The sequence below is a fragment of the Diabrotica virgifera genome, chromosome 6, assembly GCF_917563875.1.
Source record: "Diabrotica virgifera virgifera chromosome 6, PGI_DIABVI_V3a".
NCBI classification, from domain to species: Eukaryota; Metazoa; Arthropoda; class Insecta; order Coleoptera; family Chrysomelidae; genus Diabrotica; species Diabrotica virgifera.
Window position 1 is genome coordinate 235241217 of NC_065448.1, and position 27906 is coordinate 235269122.

Here is a 27906-nt window from a genome sequence, read left to right on the forward strand (position 1 = left end):
ATAAAACACCGGTATCTATAAGATTTCTTCTGGATTTGACGATAAAGCCACATTTCGAAAGCCTCAATTTTTTTGTATGTGGCGTCTGTGAGAGTCCACGACTCAACTCCGTACAACAGTAGAGGAAAGATATAACATCGTAGTAACCTGATTTGTATGGGTATTGATAAGTCATGATATTTTTGAATAGCTTAGCCATTTTTTGGATCTTTCTGTCTCTTTCCTACATTTGATTTCTAGGAAATGTTCCCAATTTTCATTGAGGTTCGTACCAAGATAGGTCCATGTTTTTACTATTTCTATTTGTTGACAGTTCACACTGATTCGTCCAAATTGCTATTCAAAAAATAAATTAACAATAAAAAACAAATGTATTTTTATTAATAAACTAATTACAATATTGTGCTGCCTCTGTATAATACTTATTTTCTTTAATCACAATATTACAAACTCACTACCTAATGCTTTTGTCCACTTTGGCGCAATTTTTCTATTAATTGGTTGATTGGTAACTTTGAAATATCATCAAAATCTCTGGGAAATTCCTCTTTGAGATCTGCCACGACGAAAGCTACAGATGCCCAGACAGCTGTGGCTTTATCTAGTGTGTCTGAGTCCAAGATATCTAAACTGTCGGCCACTGAGTGATGGTACCAGAAATATTTCTGATTCTCGTTCAAAAGACCAGCTGTGGGTATCTTCTTAGCCCACATTGCTATGTCAGATCCCACTGATTCGCTGTATTGGATTTGGGTTGCATTTATCGGTTCAAGTAACCTAAAAGAATATAACACAAAGACTGTATAAAGAAACACAGGTGCAAATAAAGTTAGGTAATGGAATATAAAAAAAAATCATCGAAATGAAAGGCCTGAAACAGGGATATGATCTATCACCTACACTTTTTAACATATACATCGATCAGGCTTAGAAAATATAGTATAGAAAATTTGGAACAACGGGCATACAAGAGAATATTATAGCATTCACTATTTTTCGCCGATGACCCAGTTATTTTTAGACAGGGGGGATATGGAATATATGATAAGGAAATTAAAGGAAGAGTATGAGCTGTCAAGATAAATATGTGTAAGATCGAATACTTATGTATTGGATTCGAGTTTGCAGATTTGATAAATTTAGAAGAGACTATTAAGAAACTTACAAGTGAAAAACTTCGGTTTGTATAATGGTATAAAAATTAGAACTTTAAGCAAGTCATCCAAATGGGTTATAGAAAAATATCAGAACGTTTTCGATCTAGTCAGATCATCTTCACTGACATTCTGTGTAGTAATTGAAACTAGCCCACTAGTTGATATATAGTCTTCAAAATTACATAGTTATTTATTAAAATATACTTTTGTAATGCGACACAATGTCGATGTTAATGGATTTTACTATCAGTACTTAAAAGCAGCGTGGACTAAAAAGACGGAAGTGAAGACCTGCTATGAGATAGAAAACTTACATAGGAAATGTTATTAATGATAGAGACCTCAGAGAAGGTGACTGGGAGAGTAGAGTGCTGTGGAAGACAAAAATAGTGAACTCGTAATGGGAATAAGTCGAAGAAGAAGAAGAAGTAACCTAAAATATATGTTTATGTTTCTTGAAATTATTAGAAGAATATACGTGATATTCTAAAATGAAAACTGAAAAAGTGCACCTTGGTAAAGGTATTAGACAAGGTTATACTAAGTATTTCACCAAAGCTTTTTACCATAGCATTGGAAAATGTATTCAAACAGCTTGACTGGGAGGAAAATGGATTTATGATGTACGTTTGAGTGATTTGAGGTTTGAGGACGATATATGTAGTAATATTTAGTACAAATATAAAGAAACTGGAGCAAATTCTGAAGGAATTAAACCAACAGTCTAATTTTAATAAAATAGGTCTCAAAATGAATCTTCAGAAAACAAAAATAATGAGTAATTTACAAACTAATCTTGTTACTGACAACGTCAGTATTGAAAATGAAGACCACTATAATATATATCTTGGACATACCATTAAAATCGACAAAGAAAACCAAATAGCCGAAATAAAAAGACGTATACAATAATTGTCTTGAGGAGCTTTCGGCAAGTTAAGCTTTATCTTGAAGAATAAAGATATACCAATGTGTCTAAAACGTAGAGTTTATGAAAAATGTATCTAGCCTGTAACATATGGACTGGAGACCATGGCCTTTACAAAGGAAACCTTAGAGCAACTCAGTACAACCCAAAGAGCGATGGAGAGGGCCATGGTAGGGATTAGTTTGAGAGACAGGATTCGAAATATCGAAACAAAGATTACTGATGTCGCAGAACGTATAGCAAGGCTCAAGTGGCAATGGGTCGGACATGTTGCCCGAGAGGGGTATTCCCATCTCGGCCCACTATAATCCTTTAATACTTTATGATACCCCAGGTACATTTTAAAAACCCCCCAGCTCGGCTCGAATATTAACAGGTAGGTATTAGGGTGTATTCCCATTTCGGCCCACAAATTTATCTTGGAATTATAGGTTAGGGAAAATATACTGTTTGGGTATCTGCTTGGAAATTACCGGTTGTCGATTTCATTTAACACAAGCTTGGTTTAGAAAAATCCAAGGCTTAGGTTTGGTTAATGAATATAAAGATAAAAGTTCAGATATAGGAAAATGGCTGCGTTACTGTTTTGGCCTTTTATTTTTAAATCCCGAAGAAATTGATGATTTTTATATTTTTGAACTTTATGAAATTAAACCTGAACATCCTAAATCGGAAGAATTTTCTGACTACCTTTTACAAAACTACTTAATATCTGATTCAAAATTTCCGCCAAAAATATGGGCAGATGCTTCCGCGGCTTTAAATAAAACTACAAATGCATGTGAATCTTTCCATTCCCATTTCAATAATTCAATGTATCAAACTCATCCTTCATTATTTATATTTTTAAATTCAATTTTAAATATACAAGCTGAAGTTCATGTTAAGTGATCTAAGTAATCTATTTAATAAAGTTATTCTATAAATGTGTTTTTTTCCATTGAGATGTAAAATTATTTGATTGTAACAATTAATATCTCATGGGCCGAGCTGGGTATATTTTATATCGGGCAGTTTTAATCTTTGTGCCGACTTGGGACATTTTTAAAAGACCTACCTGTTTCTTGGGCCGAGATAGGCACTGCCCGCTCGAGATAATCCCGAAAAATTGACACAGAGATTAACAAACTGGAGACCAAGAGAGAACAGGCGAGGAGTAGGCAGACCGTAGAAGAGGTGGAGAGATGATATCAAACAAGTCGCGGGCAAGCAGTGGATGAGGATTGTCAAGAGTAGAAATCGATGGAAGAGGCCTATGTTCAGCAGTGGACGAACACAGGCTGAAGAAGAAGAAGAAGATGCGTGATGTTTACTTACCCAACGATTTCCTTTAATATACAACCACCTTTTTTACCAGCTGTATATTCTATACCCAGAGGATTGAAAGTACCTTCGTCAGATTCCATTACAAACGTAAAATCGTCTAGATCATTCTTGTGTGCTTTGTCGTAAGCTTGGGCTCCTATAAAACCAGGTTCCTCGGCAGTCCAAAGAATAACTCTAAAACAAGATACATAATTTGTATTATGAAAAATAACTTTAATGTTGGGATAATATCGAAAAATCCGGAAAATGTCTAGTACCTAAAGTCTGGAATATCAGAAAATGTATATAAATAGAGAAAGTTAACAGTTCAAGTAACAGTAGTAATTTGAGTTTTTGAAGATGGTAATTTTCATTGTGTTAAAGTATTTTTCCGTCGACCGCCCATTTATGATCAAATTTAACACCCTCAAAATCATTGATTAATGACCCCTATTAATGAATGATTTTCTATTAATGAACGATTTCATTATAGGCAACACAACATACATTGCTTGCATAAATTAATTAAAAGCTCTGTGATTGTCAGTGACCTGTGGTGTAGGCAACCAAACATATACCTATTTATATTCCCACTAAAAAATGTAAACTCAAGTAGCCGCTGTTAGTACTATCTATCATTGTATGTCATTATTTACTTTATTGTTTAAAATTCTGTGTATTTGAAAAATCAAAAGATGGATATATCTTTATTTCTGAAAAGTACGGTCGACGGAAAAGTTTTGTAACGAACTCGTGAATTAAAATAACGATTAACAATCTCGAACATTAAAATATCTCAATTGTTAATCGCCCTTAATAATACACTTGTTGGTTAAATAACTATTAAGAGGAAACAGTATCGATCAACAGGTAGCGAAAACGCGTTCCAAGATTGCGGCTGTAATTTTGAATATTTTTTCGAGATATTTGGCACACGTATTCGTAATATAATAAAGAATGGCGGTACAGAGCCCAATTTGAAAAATATATTAATATATGGAAATTACTCTGCAATTAAATACAATATTAAAAAAACGAGCCTGTACCGCCATTAAGAAGAACAAAAAAATACACTTTCTTCAAATAAACTTTTTTATCCGATGTCTAGATTTTGTGTCATTTTGGAACTACTAATGAAATAAAAAATTTTAGTAGTTCCAAAATGACACAAAATCTAGGCATCGGATAAAAAAGTTTATTTGAAGAAAGTGTATTTTTTTGTTCTTCTTAATGGCGGTACAGGCTCGTTTTTTTAATATTGTATTTTATTACAGAGTAATTTCCACATATTAATATATTTTTCAAATTGGGCTCTGTACCGCAATTCTTTATTATATTACGAATACGTGTGCCAAATATCTCGAAAAAATATTCAAAATTACAGCCGCAATCTTGGAACGCGTTTTTGCTACCTGTTGATCGCTACTGTTTCCTCTTAATGTTGTTGGTATTTTAATAAATTGATTTTAAAGAACTGTATGAAAAGAAGCTCATGAAAATAAATATTAAGAAAACCAAAGTGATGTCATTCCGAAAAAACCAAAGTGTACCTCAACCTTGCACAATAAACGGGCACATTTTAGAACGGGTTAATAGATTTAAGTACCCGGGATATTGGACCGATAGCAGCCTAGATCCTGGTCTAGAAATAAGGTCTAAAATAGAACAGGCCAGAAAATCTATCAAAAAAATCAAAAGACTGCTATGTGATTCTTGAATAAAACTCGAAATTCGACTATGTTTATCAAAATGTTACGTCTTGTCAACTCTTCTCTATGCAGTTAAGACGTGGACCCTTAAAAAAATCAACCGTAAATAAACTGTCTTTGGAAATGGATCTACCGGAGATTTCTCAAAATTTCATGAACATCGCATACCTCAAACGAAGAAGTGTTGCTTGCATAGAATAGGAAATGAACGAGAACTTTTCAACACAGTGAAAGTTAGAAAAACATCGTACCTAGGCCACATACTGAGGAATGTTCTTCTTAAAGTTCCATCTCCTAGCGGAGGTTGGATATCATAATGGCTATGGTCACTTTGTTGGCTGCTGCTCTGAACAGTTGTAATGAACTACAGTTAAACCATTCTTTGCGAGATGCGTCTTCTTCCTATGCTTCTTTTTCCTTGGATCCTTCCTTGCATAATAACTCTCAGCAGCTCATATTTCTCTCCTCTGGTAATGTGACCCAAATATTCTAGTTTTCTTGTTTTTATACTGTTCATAATTTCTAACTCCTTATTTAAACGTCGTAGCAATTCAACATTGGTAATCTTTTGAACCCACTGAATTTTCAACATTCTTCTGTAACACCACATTTCGAACGCTACTATTTTTCTTATATGTTGCCTTTTCAATATCCAAGCTTCCATTCCGTATAGTAATATAGAAAATATGTAGCATCTTAGAGCCCTCAATCTGAGAGGCAACTGAAGGTCTTTGTTTTTAAGCAGTGTCTTCATTTTTATAAATGCTTGCCTTGCAGTTTCAATTCGGACTTTAATTTCTTTGCTTTGGTCATTTTTGTCATCAACCCAGGTTCCCAGATATTTGTATGTCTTTACTTTTTCTATTTGGGTTTGCTCTAGTATTAACCTTTCATTTCCATGTTGTGTTTTTGAGACAATCATAAATTTAGTTTTTTTCTTGTTTATTTTGAGTCCATAGCGAATGCAATAATCGTTAATTCTATTTAACAATTCTTGTAGCGACTCAAGGGTGCCTGCCATTATAACGGTGTCATCAGCGAATCTTATGTTATTTACTGTTCTTCCGTTTACAGAGATTCCAGCACTTAGTTCCGCTATCGCTTCCTGAAATATGGCTTCACTGTACACGTTAAACAGTAACGGCGACAGTACACAACCCTGTCTTACCCCTCTCTTTATATCAAGATTCTCGGACTCTTGTTCGTCTATCCTTATATTGGCCTTTTGATTCCAATACAGATTGATGATAATTCGTAAGTCTCGTCTGTCTATATCTCTGTTTTTCAATAATTCTATTAGTTATACTGAGGAATTATACTGAGGAATAATAAGTACCAATATTCTCAATGAATACCTAGTGAAATGAAAGATCGAGAGAAAGAGAGACTAGGAATTAAAAGACTATTGTGGTTAAGAAACATCAGACAAGGAAATGGCTAAATTTTGAACAGTTAAAAAGAACAGCTGAAGACAGAGAAGAGGTTGCAATTGTAGTAGCCAAGTTCCATAAAGGAGAGGGCATTTAAGAAGAAGAAGAAGAAGAAAGAAGTGTAATATTAGTGACAGCGGTAAGATTAAAGAGATAAATATTATTTTGACATAATGACGAAGCCAATGGTGTGTTAGTCAGCTACAATATTTCTTAATAATCTGATGTGTTAAATTTATCGAAGTGTGGTCTACTTAGTTGTCAACTTAGAACACTATCCATAATTCTTAGACAGTTGAATTATTTCATGGATGTTCTTTGTAGGTATACAGTGATGAGCGCACTAATAACCGGCAAAATAGCACAAAAGATGGAGAACATATTAAGTTGTGAGATAAAACGAGATGAACCTAATGGAGGTGTTAAATTTAGCGATAGTAACTTATAGATTGACATTTTATTGATTGTTTCCCGCCTTTAGGCGTATCGGACGAGTTTGAGAAATGCCACTGTCACAGTGACAGTTTTAGTTGACTTCATTCTCTGATACGTGTAAAGGTGGGAAACAATAATATAATGTCAATCTATAAGTTACTATCACTAAATTTAACACCTCCACTAGGTTCATCTCATTTTATCTCACAATTTAATATGTTTTCCATCTTTTATTTCCATTTATTTGATTGTTAAATCTGATCTCAATTTAAATACTCACCTTAGAGTTCTTCTTGCCCTTAAACCAAGTGATTTTAGAAGAACCATTGAATACCAAGAAATAAATGATCCACCACCATCATCCATTGCACCAACTCCAACATCCCAACTGTCCAAATGACCGGATACAATAACGACTTTTTGCTCCTTTTCTGATCCTTTAATTTCTGCCACCAAGTTTCTTGACGTTTCATCAGGCAGATGTTGCGAGTCTACTTGTAGTTTTATTACAATTCTTTTACCTTTGTCCTAGAATTAAAATGAACTTTACTAATAACAAAACAGAATATGTAATTAATAATTTTTATCTTAGGCTGAGAGCTGATTGCTAAGAGCTGATTAATAGTGAATATACTACATAACAATCATCCACACATAACCACAACTGACCGGTTTGAGGCTGTGAGCTCATACTTATATCTGGAATCATTAATCACAAACACAGGGTCATTACAGGTAGAGATTAAACGTAGATGTCATCTAGCAAAAGTTACCACATCAAGAATGAACAAAATATGGAAGGATATGGAAGGACTGTCAAATTTAAAGTGCGTTAAAGATGAGGTTGATCAACGGCTTAATAATCCCAATACTGACCTACGAATGTGAAGCTTGGACCCTGAGGCAATCGGAAAAAAGAAAGATAGACGCCAATGAAATATTCTAGTGGAGACGAATGTTACAAATTCCTTGGACCGATCAAATAATTCAATTTTAAGAGAGCTAAAAGTTAACCAACGGCTCTCCAGTAAAGTTCATCTCTAACAATTAAAATACTTTGAACATGTTATAAGAGCAGATACCTACAGAAAACATGGAAAGACTTATTATCCAAGGAAAGGTGGAAGGCGCTGGGTCACGAGGAAGATCCCCAAAAATATAGATCGGTCAAATTACAGACATATGTAATAGACCTATTCGTGAGTTACAATAAATGACCAGAGCCAGAGATACACGACATCATCATCATCAACCCGTACGCGTCCACTGCTGGACATAGGCCTCCCTCAGCTCTTTCCGTCTGTCTCTGTGAGCGTCCTCTGCTCCGTAGTGCTTCTTTTCGTGGCCTCCACTCGACAATACGGTTGGTGCATCGGTTGTCAGACAATCTGGCGACGTGTCCTGCCCAGTTCCACTTTAGCGACTCAATTTTTTCTACAGCGTCTGTTGTTTTTGTTCTACGACGTATTACTTCGTTTGGAATTCGGTCTCTCAGGGAGACACCCAACATTTGGCGTTCCATAGCCCTCTGAGTTATGCGAATCTTGTTCACTACCTTTTTTGTGAGTGTTAATGTTTCCGCTCCATAAGTGAGTACAGGCAACACACACTGGTCAAAGATTTTCCTTTTCGGGCATATGAGTAAGTCCGATTTAAATACATAGTTCAGTTTACCAAACGCTGTCCAGGCTAATCTTATCTGACGTTGGAGCGCACGTTTGGTATTCTTTTCCTAACCGAATTTCATGTCCCAAGTACTTATAAGATGCAATCTGCTCAATATCCATTCCATCAACAACAATATTACGATTTCTCCAATATTTTACACGACATCACCATGACCAATATACTCCCTCAGGCAGGTCAAGACTGATAAAAGAGATCCATAGTCGCTAAGTATAGGGGCTATGGAATTATTTTTTTATAGGTATCTAGGTTTATAAGATTTATGGTTTTTTTCTTCTCCATTGAAATAGATTTTATAGATTTGGTTATTTTTCCAAAAAGTCGTCACCACAATAAAGATTCATTGGCAAGATTTTTAGTTAAGAACAGGTAAATAACATATTAATTAAAGTTATCATTAAATATGTAAAATATTATATGGTTCGTTAAGATTAATGTGAGATTACAAATTAAGGGTTTAATTATTTGTGATTGAATAATATGGAATAAGTGTTTAATTAGGAAATATTTTAAAGTCCAGGCATTTTTCATTTTACAAGTTGATAGCATCAATTTAAATAATTTAATAAATTAAAGACTGAACACATTACGACTGACTCATAAAAAATGCCAGACGAGCGACTAACCACATTTTTCCGAAGGTAGACACCAACACACAAATCAGTAGCGGGTACTAGAGAGGAACTTACAAAATTAGTGATAAGTAAAAGGTGCAATTATTGTCCTTATCAGTATAAATGCAAATACCTCTATTATGTCAAGAGGGTTATCAGCAATAAAATTTTGATGAAGCATTTACACTTAATAGTCTGCATTTAATGAATTTTTGTATATAGGATTTTTAAAACTGCAAGACAGTATGGATACTATGGTCTACCTACAAACAGGATTAGAATATTGACTTGGCATCGAAAAAAACGTCTTCAAGTGAATTACTAAAAAGATAAAGGCAGTTTTTGTTTTAATTTGATTCAGAGTTGGACCACCATCTCCATAGAGCTATTTCAGCATATATGCATCATCAGTGGAACTATGCAGTCACAACTCTAAAACAAAATCAACAAACCCTGCCTATTTAAGGGAAAACATCGCGATGCAATGAATCCACCTTTTGAGACGCAAAATAGCGACATCTCTCGTAATACGAGGAAGATGAAAAGCCCCAGATGCAAAGGTTACTACATTTATACAATTAGAATAATTGAAATAAAAGTAATAAGCAGTAATTTAAATCTTGAATTACTAAGAGTGCAGACTTCAAAGATAGTACTATGTTTCGTTTTCATCCTTAACAATAATTATTATTGATTATTAGAAACTGTTAGAGATGGCGGTGCAATGAATACGGTTAATTAGTCTTTTGAGCCACACATTGAAATTTTTTCTTCACATTATCCATGGAAGAGTAGGAGGTCATTGCGAAAGAGACCCAGATAAAACCCAGTTTCGAAAACTTTTTGGCTTAAAAAGACTTCTCCAAAAATGCCGCGACCAATGTAATTGTATTTATATGGCTTTCATCGATTACGAAGAGGCTTTCGATAGGGCACAGCATCGAACGCTTTTGAACATACTTATTAAGAGCCAAAGGCGTTAATAGTAGAGACTTACTTATTAGAGAAAACTTGTATTCAAAGTAGAGAGCAGTCATAGGAGTCAATGGGAGATTAACGACGATTAAATTTAAAGGGGCACCATATACAGGGATCAGTGGTCGTTTGCCAAAAGCAGATATGTCCACTTTTGGTACTTTTCAGAAGAGCAAATTCAAATTTCCACGACGCCGACGGCTATAAAGCTACAGTTTTAGCTTATGTGAACTCATATAAATAGCTGTATAAACATTAAGCTCAAAACCAAATATAATATTTCTAAAACTGCGATTTTATGGACATCGTATGGACATTTGAATTTGCTCTCCTGAAAAATATCGAACATGGACATATTATCAGCTTTTGGCAAACGGCCACTCATATACATATATGTATATTCGGTTTCATAACGTCTTATTATGACGTCGTCTTACTCCCAAACGGCACTGTATTATGTCCTGAGTTAGGTCTTCATTTAGATTTCGAGCGCTAATCGCTTTCCTAACTCCCAGATTCCAGCTCTGTGGTGGCCTTCCTCGTTTTTTCTTCTCTGGGGGTTGCCACATCAAAGTTTTTTTTTGACAATCTTTCGTCCCCCATTCGACTCACATGCTTATATCATATGAGCTGTTCTCTCCCAATATCCTCAACCATAGTGCCCTTTACACCCATTTGTTGTTGTATTATTTCATTCGTTATTCTTTCGGCTTTGATATTCTCATCGATCTTCTGATGGCATCCATTCCCGTGGCTTCGCCCTTTTTCTTATATTTCTCGGTTATTCTCCATGTCTCGACTCCATAAAATAGGCTAATTTTAACCATTGGCTCATATATGTTCCATTTTCTTTTCTTTGACATTTCTTTACTCCATAGAACTCCATTTAGACATGCTATAGCTCTTCGCGCTTGTATGATTCGATGTTCTATTTCTCGTTCGTCTTTTCCACTACGGTCGAAGATGACGCCCAGGTATTTATATTCATCACACGGATTTATTTTTTGATTGTCTTCGATATCGAGTTGTTCTGCTTCAGCGCAAATTGAGAGGTATTTGGTCTTTTCTAAATTGATATTTAATCCCCATTTCTGGTATTTAATATCTACTTGGATATAATTTCCAAAAAGTCTTTTAGATAAATGATTTGGAGTGAAAATAAATGATAATTAATATTCTTAGCCGATACAGAATCCTTCAGCTTATCATGAAAGGTAAAATCGGAGGCCATAGAGAAATTGGCAGGAAGCATATGTCATGCACAAGAACATTCGCGTTTGAATAGTAATACACAACGCCGAACAACTATTCCGTTTAGCTGAAGACCGCGAAAAATTAGGCAATGTAATTGCCAACGTTAGGGTGACCTAATATGGCTCCGAAACAAGATGAAAAAAAAACTGTAAGTACCTGATATCTTTGTAGCATATTAGCATCCTCAACTGTGATCGAAAGAGCCGGAATCTTCTTGACATCCTTCCTGTACTTGAGGTATCCTGTGTGAAGAGTATACATGGAAAATGGTGTTACAGATTTTATAAGTACCGCTAAAGCTCCATGTTTAGCAGCTTCGACAGGTCCTTGGCTTCTATATTTGACAGATCTTCCGTAACGTTCAAACTGGAAGTTGATGACAACTATTTTACCTAAAAAGGTGACTAAGAGTTAGCCTAAATGATTCATAATTGGTTTTTAACAATAAATCTCAAAACCACCATTGAAACAGATGGAAAATATAGAAGGAGATCTATGTCCAGTAGTGGACAAGCGAAGATTGAATGATGAACCGAAAACTTATTTAAAACTCTTACCTTTAGCTGCTGCTGAAATATCTGGTTTGTTTAACTCCTCAAAGGAACGAACAACTAGGACTTCTGCTGTTATTCCCTCAGGAGGAGTATTAGCTGTTTGTCCCAAGCCAAGTACACCAATTTTGGATCTTCGAGGCTCCAGGACTTCAGCAATTTCTGTGCCTCTGGAAATATTTATTAATAATGAAGACCAAAATACGACAATTACATTGAAGATTAGACATGAAAAGTAAAATAATAAATGTGATGGTGCTATAGCGTTTTCATTTTTCTAGTAATAACTGCTCTCAAAATTTTGATTGCGATGTACCAATATATGCCTATAATATCTCGTAGTATTTCGAGTTACCCTATAATTAATTTCGTCTCTGTTTAGTCTAGTCAAAAAGTACGAGTACTTCTGCCGTGCAACCAATTTTGTATTATTAATAGACGGACAGTCTTTCTCCAAGTGCCTAGTAAAAAGGTTTATATTAACATTTAGTAAGTTGTCTGGCGCAGAATTAATAAAAGAAGGCGGAGACTCCCTATTGAATGCGATACACGAACTTATAGTGAACATATGGAATAATAAACAACTGCCACAAGACTGGAATACCGGAGTAATGATTCCACTACATAAAAACGGAGATCAGCTTCAATGTAAAAACTACCGGGCAATAACGCTACTGTGGCATATAAAATACTGTCAAATATTGTGTATGAGCGATTGAGACCATATGCCGGGAGATATGAATGTGGTTTCTACAGGCAGAAGTCCACAATAGATCAGATCTTCGTTTTGAGACAAATCTTGGAAAAGACTAAGTAGTGAATTTAATATAGAAACACATCATCTCTTCATTGACTTTGAGAGTGCCTATGATAGTATTCATCGAGAATTTCTGATCAACGCCCTGAAAGAGTTTAATATTCCAACTCATCTCATTGATATAGTAAAAGAAACACTTAAAGTACAAAGCAGGGTTCGAATTCAAAACGCACTAACAGATACAATTCATGTTATAACGGGCCTACGACAGGAAGATTCCCTATCCTGTATTCTATTCAACATCACATTAGAGAAAATAATTAGAGAGTAAAAAGTCAACACCAGAGCAACAATAATAACAAAAAGTGTACAAATATTGGCATTTACAGATGATGTTGATATCATAGCTAGAAGCAAAAGAGAAATGATAGAAGCTGTTTAGGCAATACGTAAAGTATCCTTAACAATAGTAACCTATACTTATTGTACGGTTATAGAGTATATTCCCATAGGTAAGCTGGTTAAGAGTAGATAACGATTTTTCATATGTAATTTAAAGTATTATCTGCATAAATGGCACAAAGAATATTTGCTACGAGAGGTATATGGTTCAAAATGCATACAGTATCACGACTAATAAGTTATGTTCACATACATGTAGAGTACTTACAGTTTTATTCCTTGATGACGTGTCACATCAGAGCTCTGATTGAATTCCATAATCCATTTGGTTCATTTGTAAGGCACTCACTAATACGCTAAATAAATCATCGTCGATAATACTGAGCAGATTGAATTATCTGAGCGGTATAAAACGATAGCAAAAAAAGCCGGTAAAATGCGGCCTTTTTACGAATAGCGGGAGCGTCGATAGATTAGAGATGATTCTCGTTAGGAAGCTTTTGACGATCTGCCCCGGCGAGGGGTTCAAATGCGAGTCTCAACAATAACCTGGAGTTTCCAGAAAGGTTACATAAATACTACTTGAATTTTAAGTAATCAGTAGTACAGGGGCGTAACTAATTATTTTAGTGAGCCGTGTATAATATATTTATTGTACATATTGCCGGGGGCGACAGGCGAGAGAGATGGCCTATATCACCTCGAAGAGAGGGGATTGGCAAAGATGTGCACAACGATAAGAAATGTTTGAAGAAATTAGAGTTTATATACACAAGGGGTAACAACGATAAAATGGAGGAAAACGATAAGTTTTCCCCCTAGGGATAGATTTTAATCTTCCAGGGGAATCACAGCGATTTTCGTAATACCACGAAGAAAATCACCGTGAGTAGTGTGAATCTTGACAGTACGAACTAGACCATCCTTACCAGGCAATACATCTATTACCCTGGCAGTTGGCCATAAGAGTGGAGGAGTACCATCCTCCTTCAACAGAACCAAATCCCCGATCTTGACAGGGTCAGTAGGGTCGGTCCATTTATTTCTTTGCTGCAGGAGGCAAAGATAGTCTTTTTTCCACAATTTCCAAAATTGCTGTTGAATTTTACTAATACGCTGAAAAAGATTCAACCTATTTTCAGGTATCTCTGAAACACTTGGTTCAGGGGGCGCGGTTAAACTTCTTTGAACTAAGAAGTGAGCTGGAGATAGGAAAGCGAAGTCATTGGCGTCAGACGACATCCTAGTGATGGGTCTCGAATTTAGAATAGCCTCGATTTGGCATAATACTGTGTTAAACACTTCAAAGGTGAAGTGGGAATTTCCTATAATTCGATAGAGGTGATACTTCACACTCTTTATTCCTACCTCATGGAGGCCGAATTGATGGGGGTTGCGGGGAACACCCATCTTGAAAGTTATGGAGTTTTGAGTACAGAATTCCTTAATCTGTTCCGAATTATTTTGATTTAAGAAAAAATCATAGAATTCGCGCATTTCATTTTTTGCCCCATGGAAATTTGTGGCATTGTCGCTCCAAATAATACTGGGCGTGGATCTTCTGGCAATAAACCTTTTCAGAGTAAGAATATAGGCTTCTGCGCTTAATCCTGTGACGAGTTCGATATGAACACATTTAGTGCTCATGCAAATGAAATAGGCTACGTATGCTTTGTAAAGCGGTGCCTTCCTCAAATGTGAGGACTTAATTAAGAAGAACCCCCCATAGTCCACTGAGACGACTTGGAAGGGTCTAGTGGGGAGTACACGATCGGGATGCATATCTGCCATCTGTTGAACAGAATTGGGTGTCATGAATCGGAAACAGTTTACACACTTACGAATTAAGCGTTTAATCTGTCTTAATCCGTCAATTGGCCAGTACTTCATTTTGACATACGAAAGTACTGTTTGCGCGCCTGAATGTAATAACTTATGATGAGCTTGAGTCAAGATTAGTTCTACAACTCGACATTTAGAAGGAAGTAGAATGGGGTGTTTTTGATTATACGATATGGGGGCGTGTCGGAGACGTCCTCCCACACGAATCAGCCCATCATTATGTTGTAGGAAGGGGTTGAGTTTACGAATGGCTTTATTGGTCACGAGTTTAGCATTTTTCAATTCAAGAATCTCTTTTTTAAAGTAGATACTTTGGATATACCTGATGATCGCGTGATCAGCGATCTCCATTTCGGGTGGCGTCAATATATCCGTATCTCGTGGAGAGTTATTTATTTTCTTTTTAATATTACTGATGAATCTAAAAAGATAAGCGACAATTCTTTGAATTTTACGAAAAGAAGAAGATTTAGCGAATAGATTTTCAAAGGTGTCGTTGAGTTCGTGATTTGTTGCTATGTTTGAGACAACTAACTTCCTTAATTCAGGAAGATCATCCTGAAAATGAGGAATTTGATGAAGAGAAAAATCGATGGGATTGTCTCTAATAAAGCTAGGTCCGCATAACCAGTCTTCGGTGGTCTGGGGATTATCAAAGACATTTATCCCTCTGGAAGCGGGGTCAGCGATGTTTTCGTGACTTCTGACGAAATGGAAATCACAAGGAAAAGTTTCCAACAAGGAATTGACCTTTTGAATTCTGTTTTGTACAAAAATGTTCCAAATGTGTTTTTTAGAAAGTATCCAAGACAAGGCAATTGTAGAGTCAGCAAAGAGATGAGATGAAGATATACTCAAATTTTTCTTGAAGATGTGAAAAAGTCTATGAGCCAGAGTGACTCCCAACACTATTCCACAAAGTTCCAATTTGGGGATGGTGAGTTTATTTTTTAGCGGAGAAATTTTGTTTTTAGAAGCGATAAGCCGCGACGATACAGAAAAGTCTGAGTATGTCGCTTTGAGATACACACAAGTGCTGTATATTTTTTCCGATGCGTCGGTGAAAATAATTAATTGAACATCAACAACTTTCTTTTGTAAAAGTAAGCATCGAGGTACCTTGACCTCTTCTATAGTTTTGAATGTCGATAAGAGGTTTTGCCAATTTTTCATAATGATGGGTGAGTCAATGGGTTGATCCCAGTCCAATTTCTGGGACCATATTTCCTGTATCAAGAGCTTAGCGTTCACAAGGACAGGGGATAACCATCCTAGCGGGTCATACAAAGTAGCAATGTAGGAGAGAATAGTACGTTTAGTAACAACATTAGCCAATTTGAAGATAGGAGTTTTAAACGAAAAGTGGTCGCGTTCTGAATCCCAGAATATGCCTAAGACTTTATCAGATCCCGTGAAGTTAAGACTGACTTCAGAGACGGGATTTAAATTGTGTTGAGACAGAAATTCTGAAGAACTGCAGTTCCACTTGTGGAGGAGGAAACCATGGGTTTCTAGCAAAGAAGTTAATTGTTCGAAAAGACAACTTAATTCATGAAGACTGTCAGCACCGCTGATCAGGTCATCCATATAGATAGATTCTTGCAGAACACTAGTAGCAAGTTCGTGGGTATGTTTGTTGTTGTCAGCGATGTGCTTGATAACTCTTTGAGCGATAAATGGGCTACTTGGGAGCCCGAAGGGTAATCTTTGAAATTGATAGCACCGTAAAGGCTGCTGAATATTGTCCCTAAAGAGAAAATTTAACAGAAATGTTTCAGTGGGACAAATGGCGATTTGTAGGAACATAGCCTTGATGTCGCCTACTAGTGCGAATTTAAACTGACGAAACTTAGCGAGAATGTCAAAAAGTTCATGTTGGACGACATAACCTTTGTCTATGACGTCACTGAGGGAGATTCCCGTAGACGATTTATTGTTTGGATCGAAAACTATACGAGTGGAAGTAGTAGAGTTGGATTTGAAAACGGGAAAGTGAGGGAGAAAGTAATTAGGTTTACCTGAGTCATTTAGCATTTTTAACGGCACTTGAATTATTTGTCCGTTATTGAGATATTCCGATATAATGTCCTGATATTTTTCCAATAAATCAGGGTTGAGTTGAAAACGTTTCTCGAGACTGAGAAAACGTCTTTTTGCCGAGAGAAACGAATTTCCCATGTCTATATCTTCGATAGGGAGTTTGAGATTGAGTGTGGACTCATATCGTCCATTGGGGAGAACATTAACATGTTTTACAAAATTAATTTCAGCGGGGTGATCATTAATGAGATCGGTGTTCTGAGGAGCGGCTTCTTCCAGCTCCCAGAATTTTTGTAAATGATCGGATAGTTCCTCGTTGGACACTACCGGCTCATTTACGGCGGAAGGAGTGTTATGAGAACAACAAGTAACGAGAGAGTTTGAATAAAATTCCAAAGCCTTTTTAGTATTTTTCGACTTAAGAGCAAAGTCTGGAACTGACCCTGATATCGTGTACCCGAGTAGAGTGCGTTGAAGAACGGGAAGACCTTTTCCCAAACGAATTATTTCAGGTTGAATGATATCGTTATACAGGTCTGCACCGAGCAGGATACCAATTGGGGATGTTACATGGAACATCGGATCACCTAATGGTATCTCTGAGGGTATGTTTAGTTTGCTCGCCGAAATAGAAATTTGAGGAAGCGGATTTGTTATCTTTGGGAGTACAGAGCACGAGATGTCAAAAGGAACGTCGTTAGCGACAGCGAAAATTGTTGTATCTACAATAGATTGAGACGAGGATGAGGTGGAGTTAATTCCATTGATCCGTAATTTTCCATCTCTAGTGGTGAGTGACAGTTCCTTTACGAGGTCAGCACTAATAAATGAAACCTGTGAGGCCGAGTCTAAAAGTGCCTTTGCGAAGACCCTCTTGCCGCTAGGAGCGACAAGATAGACCTGGAGTGTGCTTAATAACACCAAATGATTATCAAGCGAGGCTGCAGATAGAGCCATTGAATGTGGAGTCGAATTTTGAAGATTAACTTCCGTTTCAGGAGCTCTAACATGTGAGGGCCCCTGTTGTGAATTACCCTGTGTATGGGAGTTATTTGAGATAGCGGTTTTATTATGATTATTTGAGTTGTGTTGGCCAACAGCCGCGGAAGGGTTACTATGACCCGTTTTGTCGAAATGGAGCAACGTGTGATGACGAGATTTACAAACTATGCAAGAGAATTTGGATTTACACTGATCGAGCATGTGAGACCCAAGACAATTAATACAAAATTTATTTTGTTTGACAAAACTAAAACGTTCTTTAGAATTCAACTGCTTGAACTGAGGACAAGAGTAGATCGAGTGAGAGTCGTTGCAATAGGAACATTTCTTAGGACCTAAGCGAGGCGAAAGGTTACTGGTAGAAGTGTCTGAGGCTAGGTGTAAAGAGTGTCTGGAAGTAGTAGTCGATTTTGGTTTTGATTGAGATTGAATATTCTCAAGATGAACAACGCGTGTCTCGATTTCCCCTAGAAAATGGACAAAATCAGGGGTAGCTTGGCTACCACCGGATTGGAACTCAAGAGCCCTAATGGTAGGTGCGTCGAGTTTCTGAGTAGCGATATGTATGAGAAGTAAATGCAAGAGATCTGAAGGGGGCCTATTCAAGTTCAATAGGGCCTTGAAATTATTTGACATGACCGTATGAAAATTTCTTAATTGTGAGTGATTTGCGTTTCCAGAAATAGGAGGCGCATCAAGAATTTGAGAGATGAGAGTTTTGATAAGCGATTTAGAGTTGGCGTACCTTTGTGTCAGGTTATCCCGGGCTATTTTGTAATTGTCACCTGTGAGTGGGATATGCTCGAGAAGCGTCAAAGGCTCGGAAGTTAGAAAACTTTTGAGGTAAATGAGTTTTTCCAGATCACTTAATGTAGTATCAGATCCTATTATTGTATCAAAGGTCTCAATGAATGAATTGTATTCAGTAACTAAGCCACTAAATGGTTTTAACTGAATACGAGGGAGGTTTACTGTTCGTTGCCTAGCCATAGACTGTGAGGTTAGAGAAGAATTAGGGTCAAATTGGAGGGAGGGGGTAGCAGTCACATTAGAACTTTCAATGACCTCTAACCTTTCTTCCAATAGAGAAATTGTATCCAAATATTTATCAAAAACCACAGAGGAATCAGTAGAGGGGGTAGGTTCCTCGGGGATCGTCTCCAGCACATTTTGAGCATCGCGGAAAAGTCCGTAAGAATGTTTGAGTTGTGAAATTATTTCACGAATTTTATATTTGTTTAGAGAATTAAGAGTTGTGGGAACCGAATCAGCCAACTTGGTTATATCAAGTTTTGCGGTGAGCCTCTGTCGGTTATATTTTGATCGGTCAGCCATGTTGCGAGAATGTGAGATTAGATAGATTATTTGCAAATGTCTAAACCTATAAATCGATGCGAAAATGAGAGAATATGTACAATATATTATATATTACACGTTTAATAGTGTGAGATTGGCTTAATAGTATCACCCTGTATGAGCGCAGATTAGTATATGAAATGCAAAACTATAAAATTTCAAAATATATGCAATTTTCCAAAATGGGTATTTTTCAGCAAGTGTGAGACACCCTTAACAAGTATTTAAATTAATTAAATTGAAGGAAAAAACAATTATTTATTTTCTATAGTTTTCTAGAAGTGTAAAATGAGCTTAAGCGAAGCTAAATGTAGCAAAAACTTACAATTTATGCAAGAAAACAAAATTATTTTTAATAATTTTTGTAACCTGTGAACCAGGCTTAATCGGATTCAAAATTATAAATTTAATTTAAATCAAAAGGTTGAACAAACAATGTTAAAATTATAACACCCGTACTATCAGCCAAGAAATGAGTACACTTTTTGTATACTATAAACAGAAAAATATATTTACGAAAATAAAATAATGTAATATATGCAAATATTTTTTCATACAAACAAAACGACTCCTTTATTTGAACAAAGCAAGTAGTTTCTGAAATTGCACGTGTAGACCGGGCTTAACAACCTACCAGCTATTGTAGAGACGTGCTGGGTTAAATACTGAGAATTTGAGTGCAGAAAGAGAGGAATATTTTATTTTTGTGCCGGGGCGGCGTGGCTTGGAAATTTCCAAATGCAACAGAAAGACACTATAAATGAAAAACCGTTATTCTCAGAATAGAGATTATCAAAATATGCAAATACGAAGGACCTTGAGGATTTAATTAATAAATAATTAATATGATACGGCTCGATGGAACAGAAATGTTTAGGCAATACGTAAAGTATCCTTAACAATAGTAACCTATACTTATTGTACGGTTATAGAGTATATTCCCATAGGTAAGCTGGTTAAGAGTAGATAACGATTTTTCATATGTAATTTAAAGTATTATCTGCATAAATGGCACAAAGAATATTTGCTACGAGAGGTATATGGTTCAAAATGCATACAGTATCACGACTAATAAGTTATGTTCACATACATGTAGAGTACTTACAGTTTTATTCCTTGATGACGTGTCACATCAGAGCTCTGATTGAATTCCATAATCCATTTGGTTCATTTGTAAGGCACTCACTAATACGCTAAATAAATCATCGTCGATAATACTGAGCAGATTGAATTATCTGAGCGGTATAAAACGATAGCAAAAAAAGCCGGTAAAATGCGGCCTTTTTACGAATAGCGGGAGCGTCGATAGATTAGAGATGATTCTCGTTAGGAAGCTTTTGACGATCTGCCCCGGCGAGGGGTTCAAATGCGAGTCTCAACAATAACCTGGAGTTTCCAGAAAGGTTACATAAATACTACTTGAATTTTAAGTAATCAGTAGTACAGGGGCGTAACTAATTATTTTAGTGAGCCGTGTATAATATATTTATTGTACAGAAGCATTTATGCTATAGAAATAGCGGCACAAAACAGTGGCCTAAATATTAATGAAATAAAAACCAAATACATGAAGGCGAGCATATCGACAGGCCAAAGAAACCTACAGAATGTGACAATAGGAGACTATAACATCGAAAGCGTAAAATTTTTTACATATCTAGGTTCATTAGTTACCGCAGATAACAATGTCAGCGAAGAAGTTAAGAGATGAATACATATTGCTAATAAAACATATAATGGACTAATTAAACATCTAAGATCTAACAACATGAGGAGAAAAACCAAATGCAAAATATACAAAACCCTGATAAAACCGGTCCTTATATATGGATCAGAGACATGGACACTGTCGAAAAGTGATGAAAACTTATTATTGTAGGTACGTTTGAACGAAAAATCCTTAGACACATATATAAGGGGGTGAAAGAAAATGACGTATGGCGCAGAAGATATAATTTTGAACTATACGCAGCATACAACGAACCCGACGTCATAACATTCATAAAGATCGGACCTCTGCGCTGGATGGGCCATGTTGAACGAATGTTGGAGACCGAAACACCAAAACACATAATGAAGCAAACACCAGTAGGGAGAAGGTCAAAGGGAAGACCCAAACTTAGATACATGGAACAAGTGGAGCAAGATCTGAAAACACTTGAGATTACCCACTGGAAGAACAAAGCAAGGAACAGAACAGAATGACGGAAAATCCTAGAACAAGCCAGGACCCAAAAAGGGTTGTCGAGCTACTGATGATGATGATGATGAAGTTGTCTGGTTTATAAATGCAATTAGAGAAGCCGACCTCGCATACGGATGAAAAAGAGAATCACAGTGATGAATATCTGGATACTGCACTTAATACGCAATGAAGAGATCGAGGAAAAAAGCGGAATTAGCAGGAAGAATTTTTCATGGCTCCGTAACATTCGTCTATGGACTGGCTTATCAGTAGATGAATTGTTACATGCCGCTTAAGATCGAGGACGATATCGGCAAATTGTCATTGAAGCTACCCAAGCCTAAAAATGGGGAACGGTACTCAAATATGAAGAAGATATGTACCAAATTGAGGTGTTGAGCAGTGTAAAGTAAACATGATCTCTTTGTTTTTCTTCCTGTCGTTAAATTTCAAAGAATTTCGATATTATATTACATAATATGTATAATTATTACACTATCACTTCCATATTTATCTATAATACTTTTATCGGTAGGGAAATGTCAAGACGAGGTTATCGATTTCTTGAAATTCTACTGTTGCCCACGTGGATGAATATTATAAAATATTTCAAACGTGATTAAAATTTAACACTGATAGGCAATTGTCTTCTGCTAATATCTTTATATAATGATGAGACAATAATAAAATACCAACGTAACAACAATAATAGGTAAGAACATGGACATAGACAACAAGAGGGCTAAGTTCAATAATTATTGATTATATCATCATGCGCCAAAAATCAAATATAAAATTGTTGGAGGTAAGAGTGTATCGAGGAGTAGAGTCTGGATCGGATCACCACTTAACCATGGCAAAGGTGTTAGCTAAATACCGGGGAAATAACAGCGACCATCAATATGAATAAACAATGCCCGGAAATAAAATATGTGCCTGTATATGAGTGTAAACAAAAATAATTTGGAAAGTCTAAATAATGACTTCACCCAATTTTTGTAAACTATGAAATATACAAGAAAACAAGACGGTGGAAATACTATATTGTCTAATGAAAGACACATAATGCAGCACAAGGGGCCACGGAGTATAAGGAAAATGTTCGAAAACAAGATACGTAATAGTGTTCACAAGAAATAAGAAAGTTCTTCTTCTTCTTAAAGTGCCTATCCGTTCCAGATGTTGGCGATCATCATGGCTATCTTGACTTGTTTACCGCAGCGCGGAACAGTTCAGTGGTAGTCTTCTTCCCGGTCCTCTTCTACCATTTACCTTCCCTTGGAGAATCAGTTGGAGAAGGCCGTAACGTTCTTGATTTCTCATTACATGTCCTAGATATTCTAATTTTTTTGTTTTGATGGTTATGTGAATTTTACACTCTTTCCCCATTCTACGCAGGACTTCCACATTAGTAATTCGGTCAACCCAGGATATACGTGAGATGCTCCTATAACACCACATTTCGAAAGCTTCGAGCCGATTCATAGATGCAACAGTTAGTGTCCACGCTTCCATTCCTTAGAGCAGAACTGTGAATAATTGATGGATTCGACCGTTACTTGATGGAAGTTCATTTTATCTAACAATAAAACACTGAAAACGTTTGTTTTCTATACTTCCACAAAATTTATTACAACTAAGTGACTACAGCTGTTTCGGCAGAGTGCCTTTCTCAAGTGATTTAGTTTACAATGGTTTGCCTATTTAAAGTCTTTAACTGAAGAGGTTGAGGAGTGGGGAGAGCTATGGGTAATCCTCTAAGCCCATTGCTATCAGATATATTTATGAACCAACTTGAAACAACAATTTCTAAACATCCCGTATTTAAACAGTTCTTATATTGGTGGAGATACGTATATGATATACTAGTATGCTTTACAGGAACTAACAGACAACTTGACCAATTTCTATCATACATTAATTCACTTCATAGTAATATTGAGTTTACAATAGGTTTGTTCGTAGTACGATCCAAACGATCAGCAACCGTTGCCAACCATCAGACGCATGCGCAGTTAACCGTTGGCGCTGCGCAGTTAACAGTTAGAGTTCGTAGATTACAAACGCGCATGCCTCTGATGGTTGGAAACGGTTGCTGATCGTTCTACGAACAAACCTAATAGAAACAGAACAGAATAATTCCATAGACTTTCTAGATGTAACGATTACCAGACTACACAACAAGCATGAGTTCTCCTTATATCATAAACCTACCCATACTGACACAACCATACACAATTCATCATCCCATCCTACACAACACAAATTAGCAGCCTACCATAGCATGATACATAGACTGACAGAAATTCCCATGACAAAAAATAACTTCGAGATAGAACTAAACATCATTAAACAAATAGCAGTAAACAATGGCTATAACGAACAAACAGTTAACAAAATTTTAAACCAAAAACTCCATAAGAAAGCCCTGAAATTAGTGTATTCACCACCACAGAAAGAACCTAGTACCTTCTGCTCTCTAACATATACTGGCAAGATAACAACAAAAATGGCCAGATACATAAAAAAGAAAAGAATAACACCAGCTGTCAGAACTACTAACAACTTAAGTAAATATATTAAGAACAATAAAAGCCGAAAGAGAAAGCAACTACAGAGTGGTGTGTACAAACTAACTTGTGGTGACTGTCCGAAAACTTACATCGGTCAAACTGGCAGAACCTTTGACAAACGGATAGCAGAACACAAAAGGGCTTTCAACAATAGAAAAACAGACACTTCTACATACGCACTTCACCTTCTAGATCATAATCATTCTTTTAATGAAGAGTTTAAAATTCTGCATATTCAAAATAAAGGCCTTAAGCTATCTTTATTAGAATCTATGGAAATTAATAAATTGAAAAATACAGATATAATTCTGAATGACCAACTCGAGACAAACAGTTCCCCACTCCTCAACCTCTTCAGTTAAAGACTTTAAATAGGCAAACCATTGTAAACTAAATCACTTGAGAAAGGCACTCTGCCGAAACAGCTGTAGTCACTTAGTTGTAATAAATTTTGTGGAAGTATAGAAAACAAACGTTTTCAGTGTTTTATTGTTAGAACTGTGGATATGTAGCATTTCAACAGACGGTATTTTGTTTTTAATGATATGTCTCGACTGTTGAAAATGGTTCTCATTCTAACGTATACTGCTTTCGCTTTTATTATTCGCTGTTTAATTTCTGTCGAGTGGTCCCATCGTCTATTTAAATTCGTGCCCAGATATGTATATTGCTCAACAACTATAAGAAAGTTGGTAGTTGCTAAATACCAAAAAAAATTATATCGAATCTGACTACAAACACAAAATCCAAAAGACTGATGAACATACACTTACTAGAATAAGAAAACTGTGACCAAAAGAAAAACGAAATGTGGGATCAAGAATGTGAAAAAATATACAAATATATAGTTTGAATTCGAGTATCTATCAAAAGCATGGAAGTTTATAAAAAAACCATGCCATGCTTTGCCAAATAAACACTATTTAATAAAGTAAAAAGAAAGGAACTGTATAAATCACTTACGAAAAACATAAAACCAAGTAAAAGTAAATAATGAAATATCAGATAATCTACTATTAAATGAAAGATTCATAGACAAGGCAACCCACTCTCATCTATTCTCTTTGGTCTCCTCCTAAAAAACGAGATCTGTAAAGCCAATATGAATAGCCAATATCAATGCCTGGCGTTCACTGATGATATAGGTAGCAATAGTAGCGAAAAGCAAACAGGAAGTGATACGGATAACTAAAGAACTGAAAGAAAAAGCCATAAAAAAGTTAATGTTAATGACAAAAACAAATACATGGAATGATTGAATGCACAGACCAAGAATACCTTAAGGGTACAAACAAATAATAATATATGTAGACTTGAGAGTTGAGACGTTTGAATATATAGGAACAATTATAACACTAAAACCAAATATAGAAGAAGAAGTCCCAAATAGACTAATGAAAGCGAATACATATTATGTATTTATGTATTAAATAAGTTACGGAGAAATAAATGCATATCAAGAGGTACTAAATTAAACATTAAGTAAAAGCATTGATTATAGACACGGAAGCTTATATTAGACGGAGGATTATAGACATTATAGACACGGTAAAAGCAATAAGAAGTGGTACAGATATGGGAACGAAAAGTAACAAGGAAAATATTTGGAGGAAAAGTGGATAAAGGCGTTTGGATCAGAAAACAAATGAAGATCTGAGAGAGTTACATGGGGAGTCCAACACGTTAGAAGTAATCAGAACCCAACGATTAAGATGGCTAGGACATATATAGATGATGCCAGACATAGGCGTAACCAGGGGGGTTTTGGGGGTTATAACCCCCATTGGGATGTACTTTGAGCTCTATACGCTTAACACCATACCCGCTAGAGACCTTACAGTAGTTGTAACTCCCCCCTTAGGGCCTTGTAACCCCCCTTAGGGCCATCCTGATTACGTCGTTGATGCCAGAGAGTAGACTACCGAAAATTCTAACGTCAAGTACAATTGAAGAACGTCAGAGAATAGGTCGGTCCAGAACAAGGCGGTAGGTAGAAGATAAAATAAAAGAACGTCACAACTGGGAGAATAAAAGCAATGGACAAGAAGAGAGGAAGAAGAACGGTCAATCATGCCATGGGCCACTAGGCTGGACGCGCTAATTATATTATTATTATAGAAAACACTCGTTCATAAAAATAACTAAAATAAAATTAAATTCAACTCAAAAACTGAGTTCCTCTTCTTCTACGGCACTACAGCCCAAATTGAGCCTTGGCTTCCTTTATTTTTTGGCTCCACTCTTGCTTGTATGTGGCTGCTCTTCTCCATACACGGACTCCTGAGTCCGTGAAGGTTGAGTTGCATGCATGAAAAACTGAGTTGCATCATCATTATTAGCACAAAGGAATTTACCTAACCCAATGGGGCACTGTAACATTTTCGCCATGTATATTCTCCAATCCAGCTTAAACCAACAAATTCTGAACGTAATCAATAGAATTTTCTAAATTCTTGGTGCCCGATACTCTAGCACCAAAAGTGTCGATGAAATCTGATAGATGGTTATATACCTTTCCCTTGTGTCTTCCTTTAGTTACCGCATTTATAATCCTATGCACCGTAGATTTGTAAGATTGAATTTCTTTGACCAATTTCTCCGGTAATCGACACTCGTCTTCCACTTTGTTATTAACAAATTAAGATCTGAGAAAGTTATATGGGAAACCCAGCTTACTATGAGTAACAAGGACTGGACATCTAAGATGACTAGGACACATACAGATGATTCCAGAGGGTAGAATACCGAAAATGCTATCAAGTACAATCGGAGGATATAAGAGATTAAGTCGACCCAGAACAAGGTGGAAACTGATTTAGAAGATGATCTAAAAAGACTCAATATCACAAATTGGTGGATGAAAGCAATGAATAAGAAGGGATAAAGAGAAATAAGCAATCAGTCTATGAGCCTGCTAGGATCGACGCGCTAATTATTATTATAGAAAACATTTAAAAACCGTTTGTAGAAATTACTCAAATAAAACTCAAAAATTGAGTTGCATTATCATTATTAGCACAAAATAACTTACCTAACCCAATGGGGCACTGTAACATTTTCGCCATGTATATTCTCCAATCCAGCTTGGACCAACAAATCCTGAACGTAATCGATAGAATTTTCCAAGTTCTTGGTGCCCGATACTCTAGCACCAAAAGTATCGATAAAATCCGATAGATGGTTATACACCTTTCCCTTGTGCCTTCCTTTCGTTACGGCATCTATGATTCTGTGCACTGTAGGTTTATAAGATTGAATTTCCTTGACCAATTTCTCCGGTAAATGACATTCGTCTTCCACTTTGTTATTAACATTATCACACTTGGACGCAACAATTACGACAAAAAATACTAATATCGATCGGACGAGCATCGTGTTTAATGTATAGTGCAGAACTAGTTTGTGATCAGAATTTCCAAACTCTGATTTACTTTATTTATTCTTGATAACCTCTGAATTAATTTGTTTTAATAGTTACGTCCCTTGTTAGTCATAAACAGAGGCGTAGTATAAGAAATTTCAATGGGCTCATTTAAGGTTGGATATTTAATTCTTATAAACAATATTAAAAAGTATAATAAGGTAACCTAGGACAGGAGTCACCAATTGGCGGACCACGGTCCGCATCCGGATCGTGGGCTAGTTTTGTGCGGACCGCCATTGAATTCAGAATACCTATAGTGCTTGGCAATTTTGAAAACGTTA

General features: G+C 36.2%; 1 protein-coding gene across 1 annotated transcript; it reads right to left on the bottom strand.

Moving 5' to 3' along the window:
* Positions 1-352: 352 nt before the first annotated feature.
* On the bottom strand, positions 353-27614 carry LOC114335903 (carboxypeptidase Q). Its single transcript, XM_050654777.1, has 6 exons — positions 27233-27614; positions 12051-12214; positions 11650-11885; positions 7245-7492; positions 3403-3585; positions 353-777 (listed from the first exon to the last, which is right to left on the bottom strand). The coding sequence occupies exons 1-6, from the start codon at positions 27571-27573 to the stop codon at positions 459-461; spliced, it is 1491 nt and encodes a 496-aa protein (XP_050510734.1). The 5' UTR covers positions 27574-27614; the 3' UTR covers positions 353-458.
* Positions 27615-27906: the final 292 nt, after the last annotated feature.